A 24,035-nucleotide genomic window follows, 5' to 3' on the forward strand; every position below is an offset into this window, starting at 1 on the left:
AAAGAAATCCCACAGTCAGGTGGGCGGTAACACACCCCAATAAGTAAATTTGAAGAATTAGTTTTGCAGGTAGCCCACACCATTTCGAGATTAGAGTTGGAGGTGATAGCGATGGATGGTAGCGTTCTTTTAATAGCAAGAAGCACCCCGCCCCCTCTTCTATCTGCCTGGTCATGTCTGTAGATATTGTACGCATCGGCGTCAGGAAAAATGCAAGCTTTCATTCTAAGGTAGTTTTTTCTCTATTTGCTCTTTTGTATTTTGTGGCTATCTGAAGTTCCTCTTTACTGCTTGCACAAGAGTTCGAAATTAGGCTGGTTGGTTTGTGAATAGCATAGTGAACAGCATGGACAATAATGCCTGTGCTTACTGAATGACAGTCACCGTGTATTCTTTCTTTAGTGTCCTGTTCACCTTGCTGCTCGTTGGTGATTGTAGGTTGTCAACTATGTAACGAGGACTTCACTGTGTGTTGCCTGGGCATCAGCCTCGAAACATGTCCAGCATATGTGTTGAGGCTGATAAGCGGTTATGCGTTACGATCCTGTTCATCACTTTTTCTTCAAAATTAGAAGTGCCTCAGTACAACTTTTCAATGCTTTTTTGAGTAGCTTATTCGTAACATGCCTTTTGCAGTCACACGTGCAGGATGCACAGATGTGATCTGCAGAAGGAAGGCTAGGATATTTTAAAGCTATCGGCACATTTTTCTCTAAGGTAAACAAGAGGGACGCATCTCTTCTGAATAACCAAACATAAGATTGTGTTCATGTTAAAATATCCAAGAAAAAAAAAAACTCTGCACTGCAAGGGTCAATGGGGTGGGCAGGCACTTGGCGTGGTAGTTGGGAGAACACTGCAGCTGGTGCTGCTGCTATGCTTGAGTGATAGCACTATCCTTGTTAGTTTGTTCTGGCCACATTGTGAATGATGCAACCAAGTTGGCGTTTCTGTGCTGCATAAGAGTGTTGTGCTGCTCTGTGACACTTGTGGTCAGTATTGGGTCCCTTGTTGCGATTGTGATGGTGGGAAGCAGCTTTTTCCAGGACTGTGCAACGCTGTCAAGTGTGGGAGGCATCATTGCATATCTGGCAGGCTCAGGCTTATGGTTTTTTCAAGTGGACAATTCAGTGAGTGGCTTATGAGAAGCATTTGCCAGTAAAAGAGGAGCATTTGAAAAAAAACTTTGTCAAGAGTGGCAACATTAAAGGAATTGTTTGAAAAAGTTGTTGAAAGATCCCCAGAGTGCAGATATGTAAATGTTTTTACGTGTTCGGCATACAGGATGTTATATTGTACAAGGTGGCGTCAAATTTTTTAAATTGTGGACAACACATGCAGCAGCAGCAGTTTTGCCACTGTTATGAGACAGAACAAAATCTGTGATGCCTTCTTGCGCATTTTTGATTGGAGACCAAGGAAGCTTTACTGTGGCATACTCAAGTGAGCAGATTTAGGCTATTCTTGCAAAATTCGCTGGAATTTAAAGAAAGCATCAAATGTATGGCTTTATAACTCAGCAATAAAAAAACAATATCACAATTCTGTAGACTGCATCTATTGTAATAAAATTGATGCATTGCACACCGCTAATTTATGAGCAAGACTTTTGCAGAGTTAATCTGTAAAGCAACACAGAATTTGGATGATGTAACAAACAGTTCACATGTGATGTCTTTAATGCAGAGTTATGCAGTTGTAAACCTCCAATGTTTTTATTTAATTTGCTAATTTTCGCTTCTTTCTAAAGGCCCTGAAAAATTCTGCATCCAAACGGCTGGTAGAATTGAGCATTCATGGTCCCAAGCTTCGTAGTAAAGCTCGTGGTTGCAAAGACGGGATGGGCAATTCGGATCTTAAGCGCAGTCCTGTCATTAGTCCAGGGTGGGGGGGGGGGCATGTGTTGCATGTGCAGCAGCAGCAGCAGCAACAGCAGCAGCAGCAGGTGTCCTCCAAGCGCCAGCAGCAGGCCCCGCCGTGCGGTGCCTCGCCCATTGCCCAGGTGCAACAGAACCAGGCGGCGGCCCCCGTGTTGGCACGCGAGTATGCCGCCCAGGAGTACACCAAGATCAGTAACACCAACCTGGTAACTACCGCTGGACTTCTCTGGTTGGTGGATTGCCCAACAATTGTAGCGTGTTTCCATTGATTGTTGCTGTGTATGTTGTGCTGTTTTTTAAAGGGCAGCAAGTTGTGAATGCCTGGTCCTAGCGAGTGATTATGTGGCATGAAAGAATTGTCCAGGTTGGCATTGCTGTAAAGCCATGACTCTGTTATGAGACATAGCGATTGAGCTCAACAGTTGCCGTGCAACTTGCTCACATAGCCGGACAGGTACCGTATAAGCCGGAATATAGGTCGATCTTGAAAATAAAGCAGCTAAAGTCGCCCTTCGCCTTGTATATCGGTCTTAAACCCATATTGAGTTGTCTTCTGGCCAAGTCAAGGTCGACCTATATTCCGGTTCATACGGTACTAATCCATGCTGTCCAGAGTGTTTTGCACTTCCTAAAGGCGTGCACGACACCGACGTAATAACAAGTTGGCGCTGACGTTAAATATTTCCAGTGGGCAACACACTTGGCCAGATTGCCTGATATGGGGCAGCTGTTGTGCACCAGTGCTGGCGTGAACACTGGTGGTGGAATAGCACTTCAAGCTGCTTGGCCGCCAGTAAAGCATCTTGTAGTAGAGTTTCACAGGTGCAGATGCAAGGTGGTAATGGCCACTGCCATGTGCTACAGCTAAGACCACACGCATTATTTTACTGAACTGCATCAGCTCCGGTGCTTTTGGCATCTTTGCAGGGCATAGACTGAGATAGCATTGTTATGGCAGCATCTGCACATGCAGCACAACGAACTAGACAGACTATCCTTACTGGCTGCACAGGCTATCAGCAAAAAAGGCACTGGCACATTTGTAATGTTTTTCTGAGTATATCATACCACCAGAATGAGTCATGCGTTGGTGCCTCAGGAGACCTGCTCTAACAGCCAACCTTAGTAAAGAAGTTGCTGCTTTTTGCTAGAAAAGTGGAATTCGTTAGCGATTCTTACCAAGAATTCCGATGAGGTGGCTGAGCTCTTGCAAAGCAACCAAAGTAGAGAATTTCCTTTTTCACTGGACTTGGAGGATTTATTTTATCCTGTGCCGCATGATGCTCTGTTTGAATCAGTGAGAGCTCACATCGATGAACATGGGATTGTTGACTTCCAAGATTCCATAGGCATGCACACGGATAACTTTTTAACCCTGCGAGAATCTTATTTTGCCTCTACCTCTGTGTCGTATGACAATCAGACCTATTTGCATCAACAGGTGATACTATGTCTTGGATCTTGTGTTGGCTCCTGTTCATTTTCAGTACCTTTCTTTCTTGAGTTGATAGGGCATTCAAGCGAGTTTTTACTAGTGGTGAGGTTATAAAAGTTAGTAAATATGTTGAAAAATTTATAATTCTTCTAACCAAACCGAATGACATGGCGAACAAAAAGTGAACAATATTTTAGAAGCCTTTCGGCAACATGGACAAGGCTTAAGATTCATGCATGAGCTGCTTGACAATGTAGTGCTGCAGTTTTTAGATGTGAAAGTAACTCTTAATGACGATCATGTGTGCTGGAGATAATACTCCGCATGCAGAGAAGGATATGTTACCCTACGGTTTTGTACATTCAAAACCGTAAAAAAGCGTATTGTGGTGCTTTGCTTACAGTCCGCACTTTGGAAAGCATGTCCACATCTTATCGAGTGCAGTTTCATTGAGCAAGTCTAGCGTTTAAAAGCTGCCGGGTTCCCTCCCTCATTATTGACTGCGGGGGCGGAAAGGTGGCAGGATGCAAGCCCAAAGGGCGAAATAATGGCCTGAAGTGGAGCCTTATACAGTGAAACCAGGATTCTACGACATTCTCGGGGCTGCAAGAGAATCCGGTCGTCATGTAATTCGACAAACAAAATTATGTCTATAATGCACAGCTTCGGGCAACAGAGTTGCGAGAAGCTCAATTTAAACTGTAAGATAGTACACTGCAGGACTCGGAAACCAAGACAGCCCAAAAAGTAAATCTGAAAAGAATACTGAAGTGCAGCTGTCAGTCATGCTCTATAAGAGGGACATAGCGTACTGTGTACATGCTAAAACATTTTTTATTATCTACACATTTTAAAAATTAGGCCAGTTTGTTATAGAATATCTTTGAGCCAGGCAGCAAGAGCATTATTTCAAGTGCAGCAAAATCCGGAAGGTCACCTACGGCGGTCGCCTGCACAGAAGAACCTATGAATGTTGTCGATGCACATCCGTAAACGTAGGCACAGGCATGATAGCATCTGTGGCGTTGTCCTCATAAGAGATGGCAGCTAGCAGTGTAAACATAGGCAGTACCTCCTCATATGTTCTGTCCCATATGATGAACCACGCGAAACCAGGAACCCAACGACAGACGTTTGAGAACTCTTGCATGCTTGCGTGTAGACAGAAAGCTCCAAACTACATGCGTGAACACACATATCAAATATAATCTGCGTGCCTTTCGGTGGCTAATAGGTTCGGATTTCACACATGCTTTCGTGCTTTTCATACATGCTGGGACGGTATTCTTGGGTGATCACTTTTGGAGATGGTTTCACTTTTGCGAGACTCTGTACTGGACATGTCGAAGTATACAGCTGACATTGCTCTTGGCACTGTGAAGATAGCGAGCTTTGCAGAGCGCCAGAAACGCTGTTGGCCATATATGCCGAGTCACACGAAAGTGAAACTATCTCTGAAAGAAGAGATGGAGGAACGTGGTTGGGTAATAATAAAAAAAAGACGCCGAGAATCTCAAGGCGCCAGCAGTGCGCTGGTGAACAGCACTGCCAACAGCATTTGTAAGAGCAATGGCATGTGATGCAGAGGACAGGGCGAAGGCACACATGGTGCTTCCAGTGATTTTGCACTGTGGTTTCCAAGGCCTGACGGACTGTAAAACGAATTTTTGTGCGCATGCACTTGAGAAAGGTCGCTATTTGTATGAGGCAGGTCATATATATATAAAGCAGAAAATGAGTTACAAATTGCTATGCAAATGCACACAGTAAACAAAGCTCACCGCACAAGCTGAAACGTGGAACTCTGGCATTTTGTTATTTTGCTTTACACATTAACATTGTAGTATTTAATGCATGTAGATTGGCGAAGCAGCACGAAAATGGCAGACAAAGGTAGACGCAAGTCTGTATTTTTTGTTTTGTTTTTTTGTGCTGCTTCGCTGATCGCACATGTGTCGGTAAGTTTCCATTCTCGGTCCTTTTTTTTTTGTGATGCTTTGTCAATTTTAATGTCTTAGCAACTGGCCTAATCTTCAGTGTTGATTTATTTCACACAGTTTGGCACAACGAGAACCATAGTCTGATGCACTTGTGTCGGCGAGTGCAGATGTGTCACTGTGTTAGTGTTCGCCATCAATGCTCTGTGCAGAGCGCTCATGGTGAACGGTAACACACTCCTCATACAGCTAGTTCTGGCTGTGGTGCACCAATCGCAGCCAGAGCTGGGAAGAAAAGTATACCCCAAAAGAAAACCCCTGAGAGGATGGTGAAATGACGGGTACAAATTCCGCGTGTTCAGTCGGTGCCCAAACAAAATCACACAGTCTACTTGGAACATGAAGCTCCTTTATTTATGTTCGAACAACTAGACAAAAGCAGAGCAGCATCGGAAATGTACACGTACTGTTGCCTACGGACTGCGCATCGTTCAAGCTGGTTAGGTCATGATGAAAACCAATGAAACTGAATGGCCTTCCCAGCTTCAATCATGTTTGGATAACTGTTTGTGCTCCCAAAAATGCCACTTTTGTTTCACGGGGTATTTCGCCAACACAAAACACAAACGATGGGATGTGATCAACCATCACAGCTGGCGGCAGCGCCTGGCTGTCACATACCATTACATTCGCGGTGCCACCGGTCCAAATGCCTCCGCACCCGGTGCCTATGAGATGGCAATGAAGTGCCGAAGGAGGGCATGGTTAAGGGGCCAGGGATGGAAAAGGGAGGCAAGTAGGGAGCTCAAAAAGCAGGCTGAGCTGGGTGCTCTGACGGAGGTGGGCAGTGCTTCTCACACAGCCGCCGTTGGGTTCGCAGTTTTGCGCGTCATATGAGACTGGATTTGCGTAATCTTGCGTTGTATAATCAAAGTTTTTAATGCATTCTCTCTATGGGGAGTTTGCCAGGACTGCACTAATCTGTCATAAAACCGAGGACGTCGCAACATCGGGGGACGCTTCAATGTATTAAAAAGGTTGCGAATTGGCATAGTGTACCAATGGTTTTTGCGGCACCAAACTGGCCTAGTTGTGCATTATGAGGAATGATTGTCAGCGGTACACCAAGTGTGCCATAGAGGTGGTCTACAAGTACCCTTAATGTGTGGGAGGAGTTCCATTGCATCAATGATCGAGCGAGGGAACATGCGCTTAATGTCAAGAATAAGGATGGTGTGCATTTAATGTGACTTCATGTGGGTGTGAGCCAAGCCTTGCGGAGATCTTTGGAAGGAGCAAAAACAAAGTAGCTCGTGCAATTCTGGAAGCATTTTTTATCAAAAGGTAACATTTATAAAAGCAACCCATGAGTGAATTTTTCATTCAGAAATGGCGTTAGAACAAATCCAAGTTAGTGTGAAGCGAGGTGTGAGCACATGCAAGGTCTGCATGTGTTGAGAGAAAGCCAACTGTCTGTAAAAATAAACAGTTTAAAGTGTCCCGTCTTTGTTTTTCAATGATTGTGCTTTTGGTGCTAAAATCGTTACTGTTGTAAATGGCAAGCTTCAATTACTTTATAAATTTTTCTATATTCACATCATGTTGAATCCTGTTAGAGAAATGTTCAATACTTGTGTACTGTTTGAAATTAAGTACAAATGTGATATCAAATTTTATGTATGGTCAGCATTTTGAATAATCACATATTTTGTACAAGATTGATTGTTGCCATAGTGATATCATTGGTGAAAGTGTATATGTGTATGGCCATGCAAAGACCACTTTCCAGGGTTTGTATTTTGTAAGAATTCTTACTGGAACTGCATACTACTGTTTGTGTTATAAATGTTAACTTGTCTACCCAACAACTTAAAGGCCAACTGCAACGAAATTTCACTTTGGTGAAATGAGTAGTAAATGAGCAGTAAACCTCCATTCCTTTGAAGCTGTGTAAAAGCCGGAGAGGAGCGAAATCACACAAATAGAAGACTGCTGGCCATGCATAGACCATGTGGGGAGATCTTCCAAAATGCTGCTGGTATATTCTCGATCACTTTCGCATGCACTGGACAAGTCGGCATCTATGGGCAATGGCGTTACTGCTGCTCTGCCAAGACAGCGTGTCTGGCCCTGAGTCAAGACGATTGATCCTAATGCAATATTTGAAGCCCGTCATCCGAGCATAATTGGTTCCAGAAATTCAATAAGCTGCCACGGCTACTTCCTGCATCGTAATGAATTCCGGACAATTTGACTTCGAAAACTGAAACTAAGCTGCGGAAGAGTGCGTTTGTCATGCATGCAATTCGTCATGCAATTCGTACACGAATGCAAAAAAATTGCAATCGTACCATTCACCATTCTTGGGTGATCAGCTGCGGCAACTACTGCAAACGCCTACCAAGTTTATATGTGAGCGTACTGGTAGGAACTGCAGAAGCTTGCATGTGGACATGCAATTTACCATTCATGCAAGAAACATGCGCGAGTATCACGCCCATATGCTGCGAAAGTAACTCATAAGGCCAAGGAAGTGCAATTACGTAGTATTTATTCGAATCTAGGCCGATAGTTTTTTTCAAGTAATCACATACGAAACTCTAGGGTCGGCTTAGATTCGAGGATTTTAAAAAACGCGCCAGTTTTTAACTGAAACTGATAAATATGGTGCATAGTTAGCGCCATCTAGAAAAGTCAGTATCGCAGCCGCTACTAGCCGCGCCAGTAGCCAGCTGAAGTACACGAGCGACGTCGCCATTTTGACCTGCGTCGTATCGGTACATAGCCTCCTCTATACTTTTCGTGCCCGCGCGTTGGCGCGGAATACACAGGCGCCGTCCGTCCCTCATAGTTCCGGTGCTTGCCGCTAGAAGCCGCCCCGATCCCACAATAACAGCAGACGACGTGGCCTATGAGCACGCTTGCATTGGTGATCGTCTAGAAACGTCTTCATGGCATTAGACTATGCGTATACGCTAAATAGGGTGCACACAAAATTTTTAACACAAACACTGTATGCGGAATGCAATGCGAACTTTTATATTTGATTTCGTGCTCATAGCTTGAGCACTTTTCGAGACAACGGTTTGGCGTGGAAATCTTTCGCAAAGTCGTGTTTGTCAGTCACGCTCGTCGCGAAGTTCACAAAAAGTGGACGGAGAAACTTCATAAACACAACGTCCAAGAGTTTTTCATGATGGCCTGGGGCTGAGCACTTGAGTTGTTCACGTTTCTGAAGTACTTTCGCAGCGTTGTCAACGGCAGCCTTTAGTGGCTGCTTCATCTTTCTCGCTTTTGCGAGGAAAACTTCCACGTACTTCTTTAGCGAATGCAGAACCATTACAAGCTCAGCAGACGGATAGAGGAGTCCACCTCTGTCCTGGTGCCTAATTAAGGCACCATGGCGTAGAAGTGTTTGGTTTCGTTACTAGAGTGAAGCATTCATCACAGAAAATGGTTTCGTGGATTTTTCGTGCGATATATCCACCAACCATTGCTAGTGCAGCAACATCTGGTGTTGGGAGCAACGTCTTCCCCCTGTCGAGATGCTCCTCGAGGGTCGTGGTGCGCTTCCTGAGGGCTGCATCGCTTCTTTCGGTTTGCTTTCGAGGCTGCAAATATGATGGATACTCTTGGAAGACGCTGGGCACAACGCCTTTCTTCAGTCTTCGCGTCGTGCACCCTTCTTTAAAGTCGGACGGGACGAATTAAGTGTCGGCTACAAACAGTGGAATAACAAGATGTGCTATTTGGGGTCCAGTTGTCTCTCGAGATTACCTTAAGCCACTTTTCGCGAAGTTCTTGGTCACTGGGAATTTCGTGGAATGATACTCCGGTTTCTTTCCGGCCGCTCCATGATTTGCAGTGATGTACGCAGCAGTACGGCATTGTGCAGCATTCGGGGCGCAACCAAACTTCTGAGCTTGGACAGCCGCCTTTTCTCTTTATCGGTAGTGCTGCAGACAACAAAAATACCACTTTTAGGCATGTTGCCTTGAAACAAGCGAATTTTCTTTACGATGTAACACATTTAACAAAGAACTTACCCGAGTAGACCAAAAGTTGGAAGAAAGCGCACACAGACACGGCTGTCTCAGTGAGTGCTGCAGTTAGCAAAGCACTTTGGGGACACGCACCACACTAGAAAGAACATCAACGGGCAAGCAGAGTTCTAGAACAAGCACGGTAAACTAATTTTGCACGCGGCGGGAAAACCGCAGCGTAGCGGTGTGCACCTGCTGTTGCAGCGAACGCCGAGTGAGCTATTATGGGACGCGAGCGCCCCTAGGGGAACGCCGAGGCGTTCAGGGGACGGCGGTGAGGGACCGACCGCGCAGGCACAAAAGTTATAGAGGAGGCTATGATCGGTAGTATCGGTATGGTTATAGTGCCTAGAATATACTTAAGTATATTCTAGGCACTATAGTATGGTGCAGCATCGGCGCGCGGTGTGGCGTTATCGTAATGGCACCAAATGGGCGATGCCACTATAGTGCCGCTTTCTAAGCGAATACTGTATTTACTCGAATCTAACGCGCACTTTCAACACGACCCTAAATCTGCGTCGGCATTTCAGAATGGCCGCCTCGGACGCGCGTCGAGCCTAGCTATCGTAGCATGCGGAAGCTTCCTCCATGTGCTGCAGTACACGTGCTTAGGCAACAGTCTACCGTCTGTCTTCACGTTCTCAGCGTCTGCTCTATCTATCAGCATGAAGTACCAAGTTCATCATGATGCTGCATTTAAAAGGAAAGTGATCATCTGTGCGGAGACGGACGGAAATCGGGCCGCATCACGGGCGTTCGGAGAATCCGAAACTTGCGAGCGGGACTGGCGCAAACAGAAGGAGAGGATTTTCGCCAGCAAAGCAATGCGGAACGGTTTCAGTGGACCGAAGCAGGACGTAATCTGTGACGATCCACTACGGCGATACGATCGCCTTGGCCCTATCTTGAATGCAATCTGCGACGGGTAAAGTCCGCCGCGCGCCGTGTTTTCGCCGCGTTGAAGCGAGACGCATGCTAGCACGAAGGTGCGCTCCGTCTCCAGCGTTCTGACAGTTCGTTTCCGCGGTCAACGAGCGAGATGTGTTCATGTTTGCTTGTGCGCGCGTGACACCGTGCTTGTTAATAGCGGTCTACTAATTTGCTATCGCATTCGATGCATCGCTTTTCAGGCGAAACTGCGACTTTTTTTATTCATCGCAACTTCAGTGCATCGGGAGAAAATCTATTTTTCCAAATGACATAAAGTTGTATTTCTGTTTGAAAGCATGAGGTGCGCGGTACTGTAAAGAACTTTTTTTCCTCACAGAAAACGGGTGCGCGTTACAATCGAGATGAGCGTGAGAATCGAGTAAATACGGTAGTTGTGCTAGCCGTAGAGGCATCGCATCGTCAAACGTTCAAGCCGGGCGGAACTTCGGCATCGGTCTGTGGTTGGAGGGGGCCACGGGAGATGGTTTTTGCGTGCGCCGCAACGTGCGCTCCTTCCAAAAATGCAGCATCTCTAATGCGCTGGATGGTACTGAATATAGCGCGCTGTTTGAAGATGTCAGCAGTAAGGAAGATAGCGACGAGGCTAGCAGCGATGGTGACATAGAATGAGCTCGGCATGTTCAAATTTAATAAATGCTGTTTTATTTTGCGAATGCTGTCCTCGCTTTTTCGTTCGGCCTACATTCGAGGTAAGTTTTTTTTTTTTTTTTTTTTTCGGACTTCGAACTTTTGGGGGGTCGGCTTAGAATCGGAGTCGCCCTAGATTCGAGTAAATACGGTATTGCATGGTCCTCGAACCTTGTGAGTCTCGTCTGCAAAAGGGCCTATTGCACCACTACATGCGATGCGCGTCTCGGACAGCGCATGTGCGATTTGTCGCACAATGTCACCCTCTACTAATCGTGCATGTGAAAAAGCAAACACTCGTACTTTACAATAATAATATCAACGCGTGACCAACAACTGGGGAAGGTCCGATTATACCACCGCAGCTACCGGTGAGAGAAAGCCACATACCCAAACTTCATACAGTATAGACCACTTATAACGTAACCGCTTATAGTGCTGGACCGGATATAGTAGGGTCTTTTCAGACTCCCGTTAATTTTCCCATAGCACTCCATGCATACGCATACCACTTACAGTGCAGCCGTGTGAGACGAAGTACCGATTATAATGCGGTTTCCACGGGAAAATCTCGCCGACAAGGGCAGTAGCGAGCACGCTTCTCAACGAGGGGCACCCACCGATGGGGGAGGAAATCAACGAGGGCGATGCGGAGGAGGAGCATGAGACGTGGAGCGTGAGTCCAAGAGCGATAAAATCGTCGCCATGCGCCGTGTGTGCGAGTGAAAGCGCGCGGGGGACGCGCGCCTTCACGGAGAGCGAACGTAAAGCGGGAAGGCAGCGCAGCGAGGGAGGGAGGGGGGGGGGGGGGCGGCGGCTTCTACTCTGCCAACAAATGCGTTCGCGCCTGTGCCGGCTGTCGGTGTTGTCGCGCACACCGTATCTTGAAAGCGATCTCTGCACGGCACCGACCTTTGTATGCGCTGTGCTTACGCCGCTCAGTTTCCGTTGAAGAGATATACTGCACGAACCTTCGCTCGCTACGGCGGCCGCGTTTCCCCACGCCCGCGTCTTGACAGTGGTTGTCTGCGGTCGTCGAGTCTATTCATGTTTGCTTGTGCGCGTTACTACCACGCTTGTTAATTCAGTTAGTAAGCGAATGTGTCAAGTTTATGCAGCCGATAAAACTACTGCCCCTACTTCTTATAGCTCTCTACTAATTTGCTATCGCAATTGATGCTTCACCTTTCGGGCGAAACTGAGACTATTTTTAAAATTTTGTCTGCTTCATGCAAAAATCGTAGGTACTTGGACATTAACCTTTCAACGTTCGTAAATTTAAACGGATGCAAAACTCCCAGTCGCACGCTTCGATTCTCGGATACGCGCGGCTGCTTGTGGCATAGTGGCATAACTTGTTTAATTGAACTTATTAACAATCTTTTATTTGACAGAGAATCGAAAAAGAAGTCAAAGGTGCAAATGTATGCGGACAAGTGGTGAAGTAGAGCCGCAATAACTAGCTGCTTTGACTTTACTGTACAGGAATACAGGCATTTTTATAACCAGTGCAAGAATAGCAGAAAGTTGAGTTGCACAGCAGCAGCGCGAAAAGAATAATGTGAACGCAAACAGGCTCCTTGTTTTGCAGAAAGAATATTTGCCTTAATGGAAATATGGATTCACTATCCAAAACAAGATGTCATTTCCAAGAGTTAAATATTATTGGAATTTGCATATTTACACTTTCCCTTTGGTACAGGTAATGCGATTTTCATCAACAAAATCTGGCATCTCTAGAATGTCATCAAATTGTTGTAAACACATGAAATTGATACACTTGGATGATACCATTCTTTTGCATAATTTACAGACATCAATATTTAGCATATAACCTTTTACTTTAGATCTAAACGTATATACAGACTTAAATAAGTGGCAGTTTCGTTAATATTTGACTCGGCTGTGGTATTGGAATTTTACTGTTACTTATCATAGTGGTATTAGACATTAATCAGTGTGACCTCCTAGAACATGTGTATGTACGGTTCCCGTGTTTACACTTAATACTTTTGGAAACGGCTGTAGACATTTGAATGTTACTGTGAATTGATCGGAGGAATAATATTTGGTGGTATTCAATGTGATCTATTAGAAGTATTTTGTGTGTGTGTATGTAGACTGTTGTCTACATAAATTGCGTTATTTAAATAGTTCCATGCTACTGCCTTGTAAGCTCTTCTGAGCCATAGTCAAGCTACTTGTATAGCTGTTAGCCGAAAGTCGCACAATGTCACCCTCTACTAATCGTGCATGTGAAAAAGCAAACACTCGTACTTTACAATAATAATATCAACGCGTGACCAACAACTGGGGAAGGTCCGATTATACCACCGCAGCTACCGGTGAGAGAAAGCCACATACCCAAACTTCATACAGTATAGACCACTTATAACGTAACCGCTTATAGTGCTGGACCGGATATAGTAGGGTCTTTTCAGACTCCCGTTAATTTTCCCATAGCACTCCATGCATACGCATACCACTTACAGTGCAGCCGTGTGAGACGAAGTACCGATTATAATGCGGTTTCCACGGGAAAATCTCGCCGACAAGGGCAGTAGCGAGCACGCTTCTCAACGAGGGGCACCCACCGATGGGGGAGGAAATCAACGAGGGCGATGCGGAGGAGGAGCATGAGACGTGGAGCGTGAGTCCAAGAGCGATAAAATCGTCGCCATGCGCCGTGTGTGCGAGTGAAAGCGCGCGGGGGACGCGCGCCTTCACGGAGAGCGAACGTAAAGCGGGAAGGCAGCGCAGCGAGGGAGGGAGGGGGGGGGGGGCGGCGGCTTCTACTCTGCCAACAAATGCGTTCGCGCCTGTGCCGGCTGTCGGTGTTGTCGCGCACACCGTATCTTGAAAGCGATCTCTGCACGGCACCGACCTTTGTATGCGCTGTGCTTACGCCGCTCAGTTTCCGTTGAAGAGATATACTGCACGAACCTTCGCTCGCTACGGCGGCCGCGTTTCCCCACGCCCGCGTCTTGACAGTGGTTGTCTGCGGTCGTCGAGTCTATTCATGTTTGCTTGTGCGCGTTACTACCACGCTTGTTAATTCAGTTAGTAAGCGAATGTGTCAAGTTTATGCAGCCGATAAAACTACTGCCCCTACTTCTTATAGCTCTCTACTAATTTGCTATCGCAATTGATGCTTCACCTTTCGGGCGAAACTGAGACTATTTTTAAAATTTTGTCTGCTTCATGCAAAAATCGTAGGTACTTGGACATTAACCTTTCAACGTTCGTAAATTTAAACGGATGCAAAACTCCCAGTCGCACGCTTCGATTCTCGGATACGCGCGGCTGCTTGGTCTACATGTTTTGCATACGTGCAGGGCTTGAAAATCGTTTTGGTTATAGTGCAGTACTGCTTATAGTGCAGATATTCACGACCCCGGCGATTTACGTTATAAGCGGTCTACACTGTACTTGAAAAGAGTAATCCACCTGTTTACTATACACAGCAATGAGCCGGACAGATTTCGCCAAACACATCAAGAAAAGCAAGCATTGTGCCTGATAGCTGTGCTTGTGTATGAAAAACATGACTAATGCGGCAGCAATTGCACTTCTCATGAAAAACTCGCATGATGGCCCAGACAGCACTGATGTAACAGACTGATAACTGAGTGCACGATATTTGCCGTCTGGAACGCGCAAAGTACTCAGAAGTAAATTGCAGCTTTCACAACATGGTGGCAGACGCCGTGCACATCTTTTTCAGACAGCCATCGTCCGCTAGCTGCTTGTGCTGGTCCGAGCAAAAATCTGCTGACAGCTTTGAGAGTCCGCGGACAGTCGGTTACTTCTGGTCCGTAAAAAACGAACGCAATTCTGGCAGCTCTCGGACTGCTAGGCGGAGCTTCAGAAGCTGTCTGAGAAAATCAAATGCAGGACTGCAGTCCCAAGCAGTCCGGGACTGTCGGAGACTGATAATCGAATAGGCCCAGTGTCTCCCTACATTTCTTGGACTGATTCACGTGTACGCGATGTTGAAAACACAGCGACCGTAAACCAGGTTGCCTTCATTTGAGTGTTGCCCGTTCCACCGGTGCCCTCCCTTTTGTTGTCAAGGTGGTTCTTTCGCTTTCCAAGTGCTGTATAGCCACTGTGATGTGTTTCGTTTATTTAGCAGCAAACCACAACTCTGGTAGCAGACTCCCGATGAAGTGCGCTGGGTAAGCCTAGCCGGCTGGGGTGTCGCGGGAAGCTCACCTTTGATATGTTCATACCCGTAGACGATGACATACAGATTGGGCATGCAAATCGCGCACAGGCGAACTGACAGCAGAGTGTGTGAAGTTTTGTTTCTTGGGTGATCAGCCGCGGCAACTACTGTGAACACCTACGAAGTTTCTATGTGAGCGTACTGGTAGGAACTGCAGAAGCTTGCATGTGGACATGAAGCCTAAAAGCTCAGAACTAAATTTGCGGAACACCGCTTGAACTGACAGGAGTCAAGGTTGCCCGCAAAATATCTGCGTTCAGTGCGGAGAACGTGTCGCTAAGAAGCAGCCAAGCAAAGGTTTCTCCGTTACCCAAGCAACCACCACTGCTGTCACCGCTTCTTTTTTTCGTTCCTTATTCAATTGTTTGCTCTGGTTCTCCTCCCATCTGTGGTGCACCTTCACCTCGTTGAGAAGCGCGCTCGCTACCACGCTTGTGTGCGGGATTTTCCCGTGGAAGTCACATTATAACCGGCATTTCGTCTCGCATGGCCTCCTCCCCTCCCTTCCCATCGGCGCCGTGCGCGCGACAAAATACGGCGTGTTTCCTCCCCGCTTTCCTCCCTCGAACGCGGGAAATAGAGCCGCGATTGTCGGCACCAACGGCAAAAATTCACCTGGGGTATCCATATGATTGCTATCGCAATAAAAGTAGTAGACACACGGTACGATTTGGCATCCGATACGGTGTTTGATACAGTCGTACCCGCCGGACGCCATATCAGACGCCGAATCATACTGTGTCTCTCCTACTTCACAGCTGAAAGTTCAGGGAGCGTTTATTACGCGGGAGAAAACAAAATAAAAATTTTGACGACTAAAGTTGGGGGTGAGAGAGGAGAGTGCGTTCATTACAGAGAGGAGAGTGCGTTCATTACGCGAGTAAATACGGTATATGGAGTTCTATGGAAGAGTAAACGGGAATCGGAAAAGGCCGCGCTATAGCTGGTTCTAATGTATAAGTGGTTATGCTATAAGGGTATATCCAACATTACGGTGAGTGCGTGTGTGGTGAAACTGCGTTGTTAGAGCTCCATAGCGGGCATCCATAGAAATGCTGAGCCGCCACGGCGCCACCAGGCGATGACAGTTAGCGGGTATCGCCTTAAAAAAAGATTCCATGAAAGAGAAATTTATTCAACAGACGTTTTCCAAAAAGGACAGTAAAGAGAAAAATGATTTCTTCTGTATAAGTAAATTACCCTTTCACAACACCAAAAACACTACTCTTATTGCGAGAAGATGCTTGGTAAGCCAGAAAAAAACGAAAAACACAAAAGACAGGTGGCGATGCTCCCTTGAAGTTCCTGCACCAGCCCACCATGACCACATCAATATTTACAGCATCTGCTAGGGCCAAGTTAATTCTTTAGCAGTCAAGATTAACTACATTGTGTTCTGAAGGAGCCAAACACTGAATGTGGCAAGTTTTGTGAATTTTTACTGAGCCAGCGCGGACCCAAATACGAAAAATACTTTGAAATCTATGACGTCACACTGGGGTGTGGTGCTAGGGTTTTGGCGTGAATTTAGACATAGTATAGCGTACGCTATATGCTATTGTACAGCGTATGCTAAGCAGCGCATGTTTATTACAGTTGGCCTGCTAGATCTTCTAATCTCAGAGGCCATATGCCGCGGTTGTGCCTATTTCCCGACTTCACCGATAAATGGGGCTGACATCTCGAAGGTTTCTGTCATTAGGCTTTGACTTGTTCGAAACGAGAAGCGAAATCAAAAACTCCACAATGTTGTCCATAAGACTGTCGTCGAGTGGCCTGAGACTAAGCGAAAGTCGTTTACACAGTCATTTGCTACGAACGAAGTTAATTGTACAAAAGCAACGCCAAATTCAATTCGAAGCGAGCAGCCGGGACCGCCGCCATGTTTTGCGTAAGCTACGTAAACCATGCAAAGACGGTAACGTTAAATTTGAGAAATAGCGCATGTACGCTATACGCTATGGGCCGTTTAGCGTTCTGCATGTGTGCAGTGACGACCCGGTATATTATAGCGTATGCAATGGTATAGCGTACACTGTCTTTTCAAAAATGAAACTTTGAGCTTCATTTTCTCTTCTAATAATCAAGCTATTATCACATAATTAACAACAGTTTTCAAAGAACACTTTTATCAGTTCAAACTGAGTTATTGTTTTGCTTTAATGTCCCTTTAAAAATGCACAGCATTGCCAGGAACGCGCCAGGAATGCCGTTGCCCGTAGACGCTGATAGAGGTGGAACACAAGCACAATCATCGTTACTACCATCATAGGTGTCCAGGCTGCCGCCATCTTTCTTTTTCAGAATCACTTAGGATAAACCAAATGATACCTAAATGTCTTCATTGAAACAAATATACGTCATCAAGAGCACAGTTCCTTTAAAAACGCAAACCTGTATAACCTATCTATCCATACTTTCCTAACCACTAGGTAGGAACAAAACGGGAAAGTATCGCCATCTCACGGATTTGTGTGATGATGATTGCATGGTATTTGTACATGGGACAGATTTTTGCTAGAGCCCGGCATAAGACACTTTGGTGTTAATTAAAATAGACTATGGCTCCCAGCTTACCGCTACTGCATGAGGTCACAACAAAGTGGCAGCCGAGCATGTGCGCGCAAGTTGTGATAGAAATAAGGGGAAACAGGCGAGTGTGATTCAAGGCGGCGTCTGGCTTTGCTAGCGAGCTGCCACTGGGTGCAGGCAATGCTGTTGCCTCTTCCGTGCTATTTTCGCAAGTAGAGATTTGGGATATCTGGAATCCAGTGGAAAAACGTTTTCGGTTAGCGAGGGTACTATACATTTCTGAAACAATCTTGGCACAGCTGCAGGGCTGGTAATCCTTATTAGCAGACAATGCATGCACCTGGTGGTTAGCAGCTATGATGTAAACATCATGCCAGATTTTTCAGCGTGGTGCCTAAGGTCATGCTGCTGTGGAGTCGTGTGATCATGAGCCTTTCGTGACGCATCCACTCGTTTTTCACACGTAAAATGTTGCATGAAAATTGTTCTGAATCTAGGCCCAAAATGTAGTTGCAGTTGTCCTTTAAAACAGTTCTTTGTCATGTGATGTTCTTGCATTTTTTGAAAGTGATGCACACTGTGTGGTTGGGTACACATTGTAATGGCTGTACTGTGTCCTTAATTTCATGTTTGCCCATTGGGTATGTCCCCATGCAGTACTGTCATGTGCCCCTTGTGTGTGTACTTCTATTCAAGGGACTGGATTTTCAATGTTTGATGCCTTCGCTCTATCTTTGCACAGCTTTTTTATAGTGCCATTCCGAATTATTCATGCGAGTGCCTTTCATGTGTGACTTCATAGTATGTGAGCCTGGTGATTGAGCTTGTTATATTTTAGTGTATTTGTCTTTAGAATTGTTCTTGTGCCCTGAATAATGTCTTGTGTAGTTTCTTTGTATGACTGTCATTTAATATTGCTTTTGAGCTTGTGTTGTTGTGCCATGTGTCACTTTAGGGTAGCAGATATGATGTGAAAGACTGTGTTGTTCCCACCACCACCTCGAGGCAGTACTGCTCTCTTGTTCCAATATGTTCAGGGTTGTGAATGAAGTAATCTGATGTTTCAGCTGCAGGGCAAGTTCCTGCTGCCACCTGTGCGGCATCAGGACATGCACAAGATCTGCCTCATCATTGACCTAGACGAGACATTGGTCCATAGCTCATTCAAGCCCATCAGCAATGCTGACTTCGTGGTGCCTGTGGAAATTGACGGCACAGTGCACCAGGTTTATGTCCTCAAGAGGCCTTACGTGGACGAGTTTTTGCAGCGAGTCGGCGATGCCTACGAATGTGTCTTATTCACAGCCAGCCTTGCAAAGGTACGCTTCGACTTGCTACATTCTTGAATGGTCACAGCTGGGCATGATGCTCAATTCAGGTGCGACAAGGCACTGTGATGTGTTCGGCCACACTGTTGGAGGAGCACCACTCATGTTGCTCTTCTTTGGGCCCTGTTGATATGTTCCTTGCTCTTGCGTTTTTCCGGCTACTATGTTGAGTTTCCGTTGTCCTGATTTGAATCCCATTGACTCCCATGTATATGTTCCCATTTCATCCGTCGCTATTCTGCAATGTTCTCGCAGCTTCGGTTGCATTTGAACGCTGCGGTCATGTAAACTTTGGCGGTGCAGAAGGAAGTTTGCTCTTGCACGTTGCTGCGAGGACAGTAAATGTAAATGTTGCAAAAAGCGTCTGGTAAGTTGCAACAACCATGCGTTAAGTTGTAACAAGGGACCAATGCATTGCAACAAGCGACCGATAAATTGCAACAAGCAGCTGATGTTTCACGAGGCAGACAACATGCCAGACAACGATATCGGGAAACGTGTGCAGAGCAGTTGGTGAAGCACCCGAAGAAGTGTGCATCAGTTAAAATCTATTGGGAACCACGCACATTGGGCCAAATCTTCTGAGCATATGGCTACATTTATTTTGTCATCGGAAAGAGTATTATATGCATTGCATAATAGCCGGTTTTCTTTAGTTTTGCTGCAATAAAGCTGTGCTATGTGGTGAAGCATATCAAAAGTGGAAAGGGGCCACTGTCACGAACATCGTACGTGTCCATTATGCATGTGCGGGCACGCCGTCCCTGCTCATAGTACGAATTCCAAGGCATCTAATAACTCGGCTGGCAGCCATTCAGATCCTTTACTGACGTTGCTGTGGTGATCTGTGGCCTTCCTCACTGTTTTCCCAGCTGTAATGTTTCTTTCCCGTAGTCCCTTGAAAAATGTATCAATGGGTTTCTACTGTATTACTAAAAAGCCCCTCACCAGACAAGCCCGGGTCATGATTGGGTCTGCAATGTATGAAACCGTTGCATGAATTTAAACGAAAGCCCTTCCTCTTGTTGAAACCCTGCTTCCTGCCAGAGAATCAAGGTCACACGCATGCCAGACGTACTTTGTACAGTTATGGCACTTTGGTGTATCATGAAAACTATATGGCATAGGTAGGGGCCCGCGAACATTGAGCACTAAGCTGCATGGGCTGGTCTCAAAGAGGGTTATCATATAGGATTGCCTTGATCATGAAAGCATTAGGATAAAAATTTAGAGACTGTTTGCTTTAAATACTCTGAGCATAACATTTTGAAAGGAACTCTGTGCCAGTCTTGAGAAATAAGTTGTCATCTGCAGCGGAATGCTTTGGTGTCCTGGTTGCTATGTTTCCATGTTATGGAAAAATGGAGCACTAAAAACAGCAATGCCTTTCATGGAAAGTAAGTATTTTGGCAAACTGGTGCTCAGTACAAAGGTTATACTTTCCGTATTTACTCGAACGTAACGCGACGGGTGACATTGCAGTCAAGCTACATTAAAAAAAACTGAAATACAAAAAAAAATAACAGTGTAACGTGAGATGAATGGGAAAAAAAGCAATCTTTCAAGCAATCACAGTTCAGAAACAAGTTCTCTTCACTCATCATTGTCTCAGGAGAAGGCAGAGCTTTGTTTAAGTGGTATTCTTGAGCGATGACTTTGCAGATAGTGTCACTTTTGTGAAATTTTGTGTGGTTCGGCACTGAACATGTCTACGACAGTGTTCCTGCCGCTGTGCCAAGCTCGAATATCTTCGGCACCGAACGCGTGCGAGACTGTTTCTGGCGCTGTGCGAAGCTCGAATATCTTCGGCACCGAACGCGTGCGAGACTGTTTCTGGCGCTGTGCGAAGCTCGCTATCTTCGGCACTGAACGTGTCCGCGATAGTGTTTTTGGCACTGTGCCGAGCTCGCTGCCTTCGCCACTGAACGTTTCCGTGACAGTGTTTCTGGTGCTGTGCCAAGCTCAATAACTTCGCCAGTGAGCATGTCCGCGACAGTGTTTCTGGTGCTGGGCCAAGCTCGCTGTCTTCGCCACTGAACGCATCCGCGACAGTGTTTCTGGTGCTGTGCCAAGCTTGCTATCATCGCCACTGAACGCATCCACGACAGTGTTTCTGGCACTGTGCCAAGCTTGCTATCTTCGCCACTGAACACATTCAGACAAGTGTTTTAGCACTGTGCCAAGCTCGCTGCCTTCGCCACTGAATGTGTCCGTGACAGTGTTTCTGGTGCTGTGCCAAGCTCGCTAGCTTCGCCACTGAACGTGTCTGTGACAGTGTTTCTGGCGCTGTGCCAAGCTCGCTATCGTGGGAACTGAATGCATTCGTGACATTGTTTCTGGCGCTGTGCCAAGCTCGCTATCGTGGGCACTGAATGCATCCGTGACATTGTTTCTGTCACTGTGCCAAGCTTGCTATCCTAGCCACTGAGCACATCCGTGACAGTGTTTCTGGTGCTGGGCCAAGCTGCCTTTGCCACTGAACACGTCTGCGACAGTGTTTCTGGTGCTGGGCCAAGCTTGCACGCTTCGCCATTGAGCACGTCTGCGACAGTGTTTCTGGCGCTGTGCCAAGCTTGCTATCTACGGCACTGAATGCATCCGTCACAGTGTTTCTGGCACTGTGCCAAGCTTGCTATCTTTGCCACTGAACACATTCGTGACAGTGTTTCTGGCGCTGTGCCAAGCTCACACAAAGCTCGATGGACAACGCTAAGAGCGTTGTCGGTCGTATCCTTCGACAGCTTTGGTGCTGAGACAGGCTGAGTCTTGCGATATCTCCGAAAGTGATCGCCTGAGCATACCTCCCCTTGTTGCTATCCACCTCCGAAATCAAGTCACCTGCTGTGCCGTTGAGCTTGTTTGAGATTGTGCTCTTCTTAAAAGACCGCAGAACCATTTCATCTTAATGGCTATACCAGGCCACAACGAGGTCTACGAAAGCCCTTCCGATGAGCCTCGCACTTGCAGAGGACTTGCTTGCCGTGACATCCGCTAACCCCGCGGCAGAGTTTCCCAGCTCCTCAGTCATCAAAATTGCTCGTCTCTTGAAGCAGGCGTCGTACTGAACACGCTGCGTGCCATAATGTCTCGAATGAACGGAGTTGAAGTGTGAAGGGCCGCTGAGTGCTGCAGCGCCACAACCGTATCGCCAGTCACAAACACAGTGAAAGAGGCATCGATTCAGTTGTCAAACAACAAGTTTTGACTTCGGTTTACTTGCTTATGGATGGGAGCGAGACGTAAAGGTACAGGTTGCCAACATAATGCTAGAAACCGCACGATTTAGAATTCTTTAAATGGTCAATTTTGCCGTTATTCGAATGTAACGCGAAGGTCAACTTCAAGCAATGAAAATCTTGGGAAAAGAAAGTCTCGTTACAATCAAGTAAATACAGTAAGTACTGGCTGACTTCATTTACAAACTGCGCTCTCATGCCATTAATATAAATGCTTGTGCTTATTAATAATCACGTTCATATTATACTCATTATACTATTATACTCATATCGGCTCAAGTAAACTGGGTATGAAATGCATTGCAAAGGGTGAGGTCAAAAGAAATACACTGTTCTGTGCTAAGAAAGCAACAACAGACCATGGCACTTTCTGCTGGACCTGAATAGTTGCTGCTATGACAGAATTTGACAGAAGACCGCCTGTAAAAACATAATTTAAAAATTAGGCCACTGATATTTAAAAAAAAAAAAAGACGACTCGGATATGTTGGCTTCCATATGGAACCCTCATTAACGGTTATGAACACAAGTTCTGTATGTAACGTCAACGTTTTTGTAGCGAGAGCTACATTGGCCGTATTCTTGCCGTTTTGCTGTGGCCGGTGGCCGCACCGCGAGCTGAGCCGTTCCCTAGCAACCGCCGCTCGCCGCGCCATCTGGCATGACGTCAGAGGAGGAGCCGGTGAAACTGTGTTGCAACAACAGAGGAGGAGCCGGTGTTGCATCGTACATATAGAAAGGGCGGCTCGGTGGGATTTGTCGGCAGATATGGAAAGTGAGTTGGAGAGACTGAAAGAAGCCAGGCTTCGTCGTCGGAACGAAACCAAGAGGAGGCAGTGAGCCGGGGAGACGGAGGAAGAACGAGCTGCACGCCTCGAGAAGCGTTGTACGTACGAAACGGCCAGGCGAGTGGATTCAGATGAGGATAGCGCCCGAAACGTGTTCAAGTCACTGGACGACAACCCCTTGTCCTCCCGCCTCACCGATAATTTGGGCCGTCTTTGTACAAAGGCAATGGAGAAACAACAAGATGAAGACTTTGAAAATAAATGCGTAACACTTTAAAAATGTCTAGTCTTTAATGTAATCATAACTTAACGAGAGGTAACAACCAAACCTAAACACTCAGACTGTGGGGATTGAGGGAGGCGCCGGTGCCATTGCGCGGGCTCTGCCATCCCTCGCTTTCGTTCCCCGCTCGCCTGCGCCGCCTAACCGGTTCCCACGGTGGCGCTGCGCACGCGGCGGTTGGCGGTGAGGGCGGGGCGCTGATGTCACGCGGCCGCGCGTTTGGGCTGCTAGCGGCGGAGCGTGGCTCGGGACTTCTCTCCGGGACCAGCGCACGGTACGTTCATGCCTTCCTCTCATCCGCCGACACCTTTGTGACTAGGAATGGAGCTCACGCACGGTGCCTTTGCCCGTGCGGGGAGCGCGTACTTTGTGCTGATCCTTTCCCGTCGCTAAGCCGACGAGCGGTGCCATTAGTGCTCGCGCGAGGTCGTACCCCGCCGAGCCGCACTTGCCGAAAGCCTAAGCTGAAGGATATTGCCCGTGCTCTCGCGAGTTGACCCATTGGTTATCGCCAGAGCAAGTAGCATAGCCGCCGGGACTTTTCCTAGCGGCGTGTCCCAGCTTGAGCCTGTGCTCTCGCCGCGACGTGCTATAGGCGCCTGTTATTGTATTTTCGCCCTGGTGCGGGGGACCCCTTTGGCTCCCCGCCGCGCGGGCGTTTGTGCAATGCTGGTGCCGACGGTTTCAGTAAATGGTTTCCGTCAACTCAGGGCTTTACTGTGTTTTTGGCGTGCGTCGCTCGGTAGCCCCTTGCGGCCTCTGAG

General features: G+C 46.7%; 1 protein-coding gene across 1 annotated transcript; it reads left to right on the forward strand.

Moving 5' to 3' along the window:
* The first annotated feature begins 966 nt into the window (after positions 1-966).
* LOC119434637 (carboxy-terminal domain RNA polymerase II polypeptide A small phosphatase 1) lies at positions 967-20,934 on the forward strand. Its single transcript, XM_037701739.2, has 2 exons — positions 967-2,086; positions 18,704-20,934. The coding sequence occupies exons 1-2, from the start codon at positions 1,841-1,843 to the stop codon at positions 18,980-18,982; spliced, it is 525 nt and encodes a 174-aa protein (XP_037557667.1). The 5' UTR covers positions 967-1,840; the 3' UTR covers positions 18,983-20,934.
* The last annotated feature ends 3,101 nt before the right edge of the window (positions 20,935-24,035 follow it).

This window comes from Dermacentor silvarum, unplaced genomic scaffold, assembly GCF_013339745.2.
Source record: "Dermacentor silvarum isolate Dsil-2018 unplaced genomic scaffold, BIME_Dsil_1.4 Seq143, whole genome shotgun sequence".
NCBI lineage: Eukaryota > Metazoa > Arthropoda > Arachnida > Ixodida > Ixodidae > Dermacentor > Dermacentor silvarum.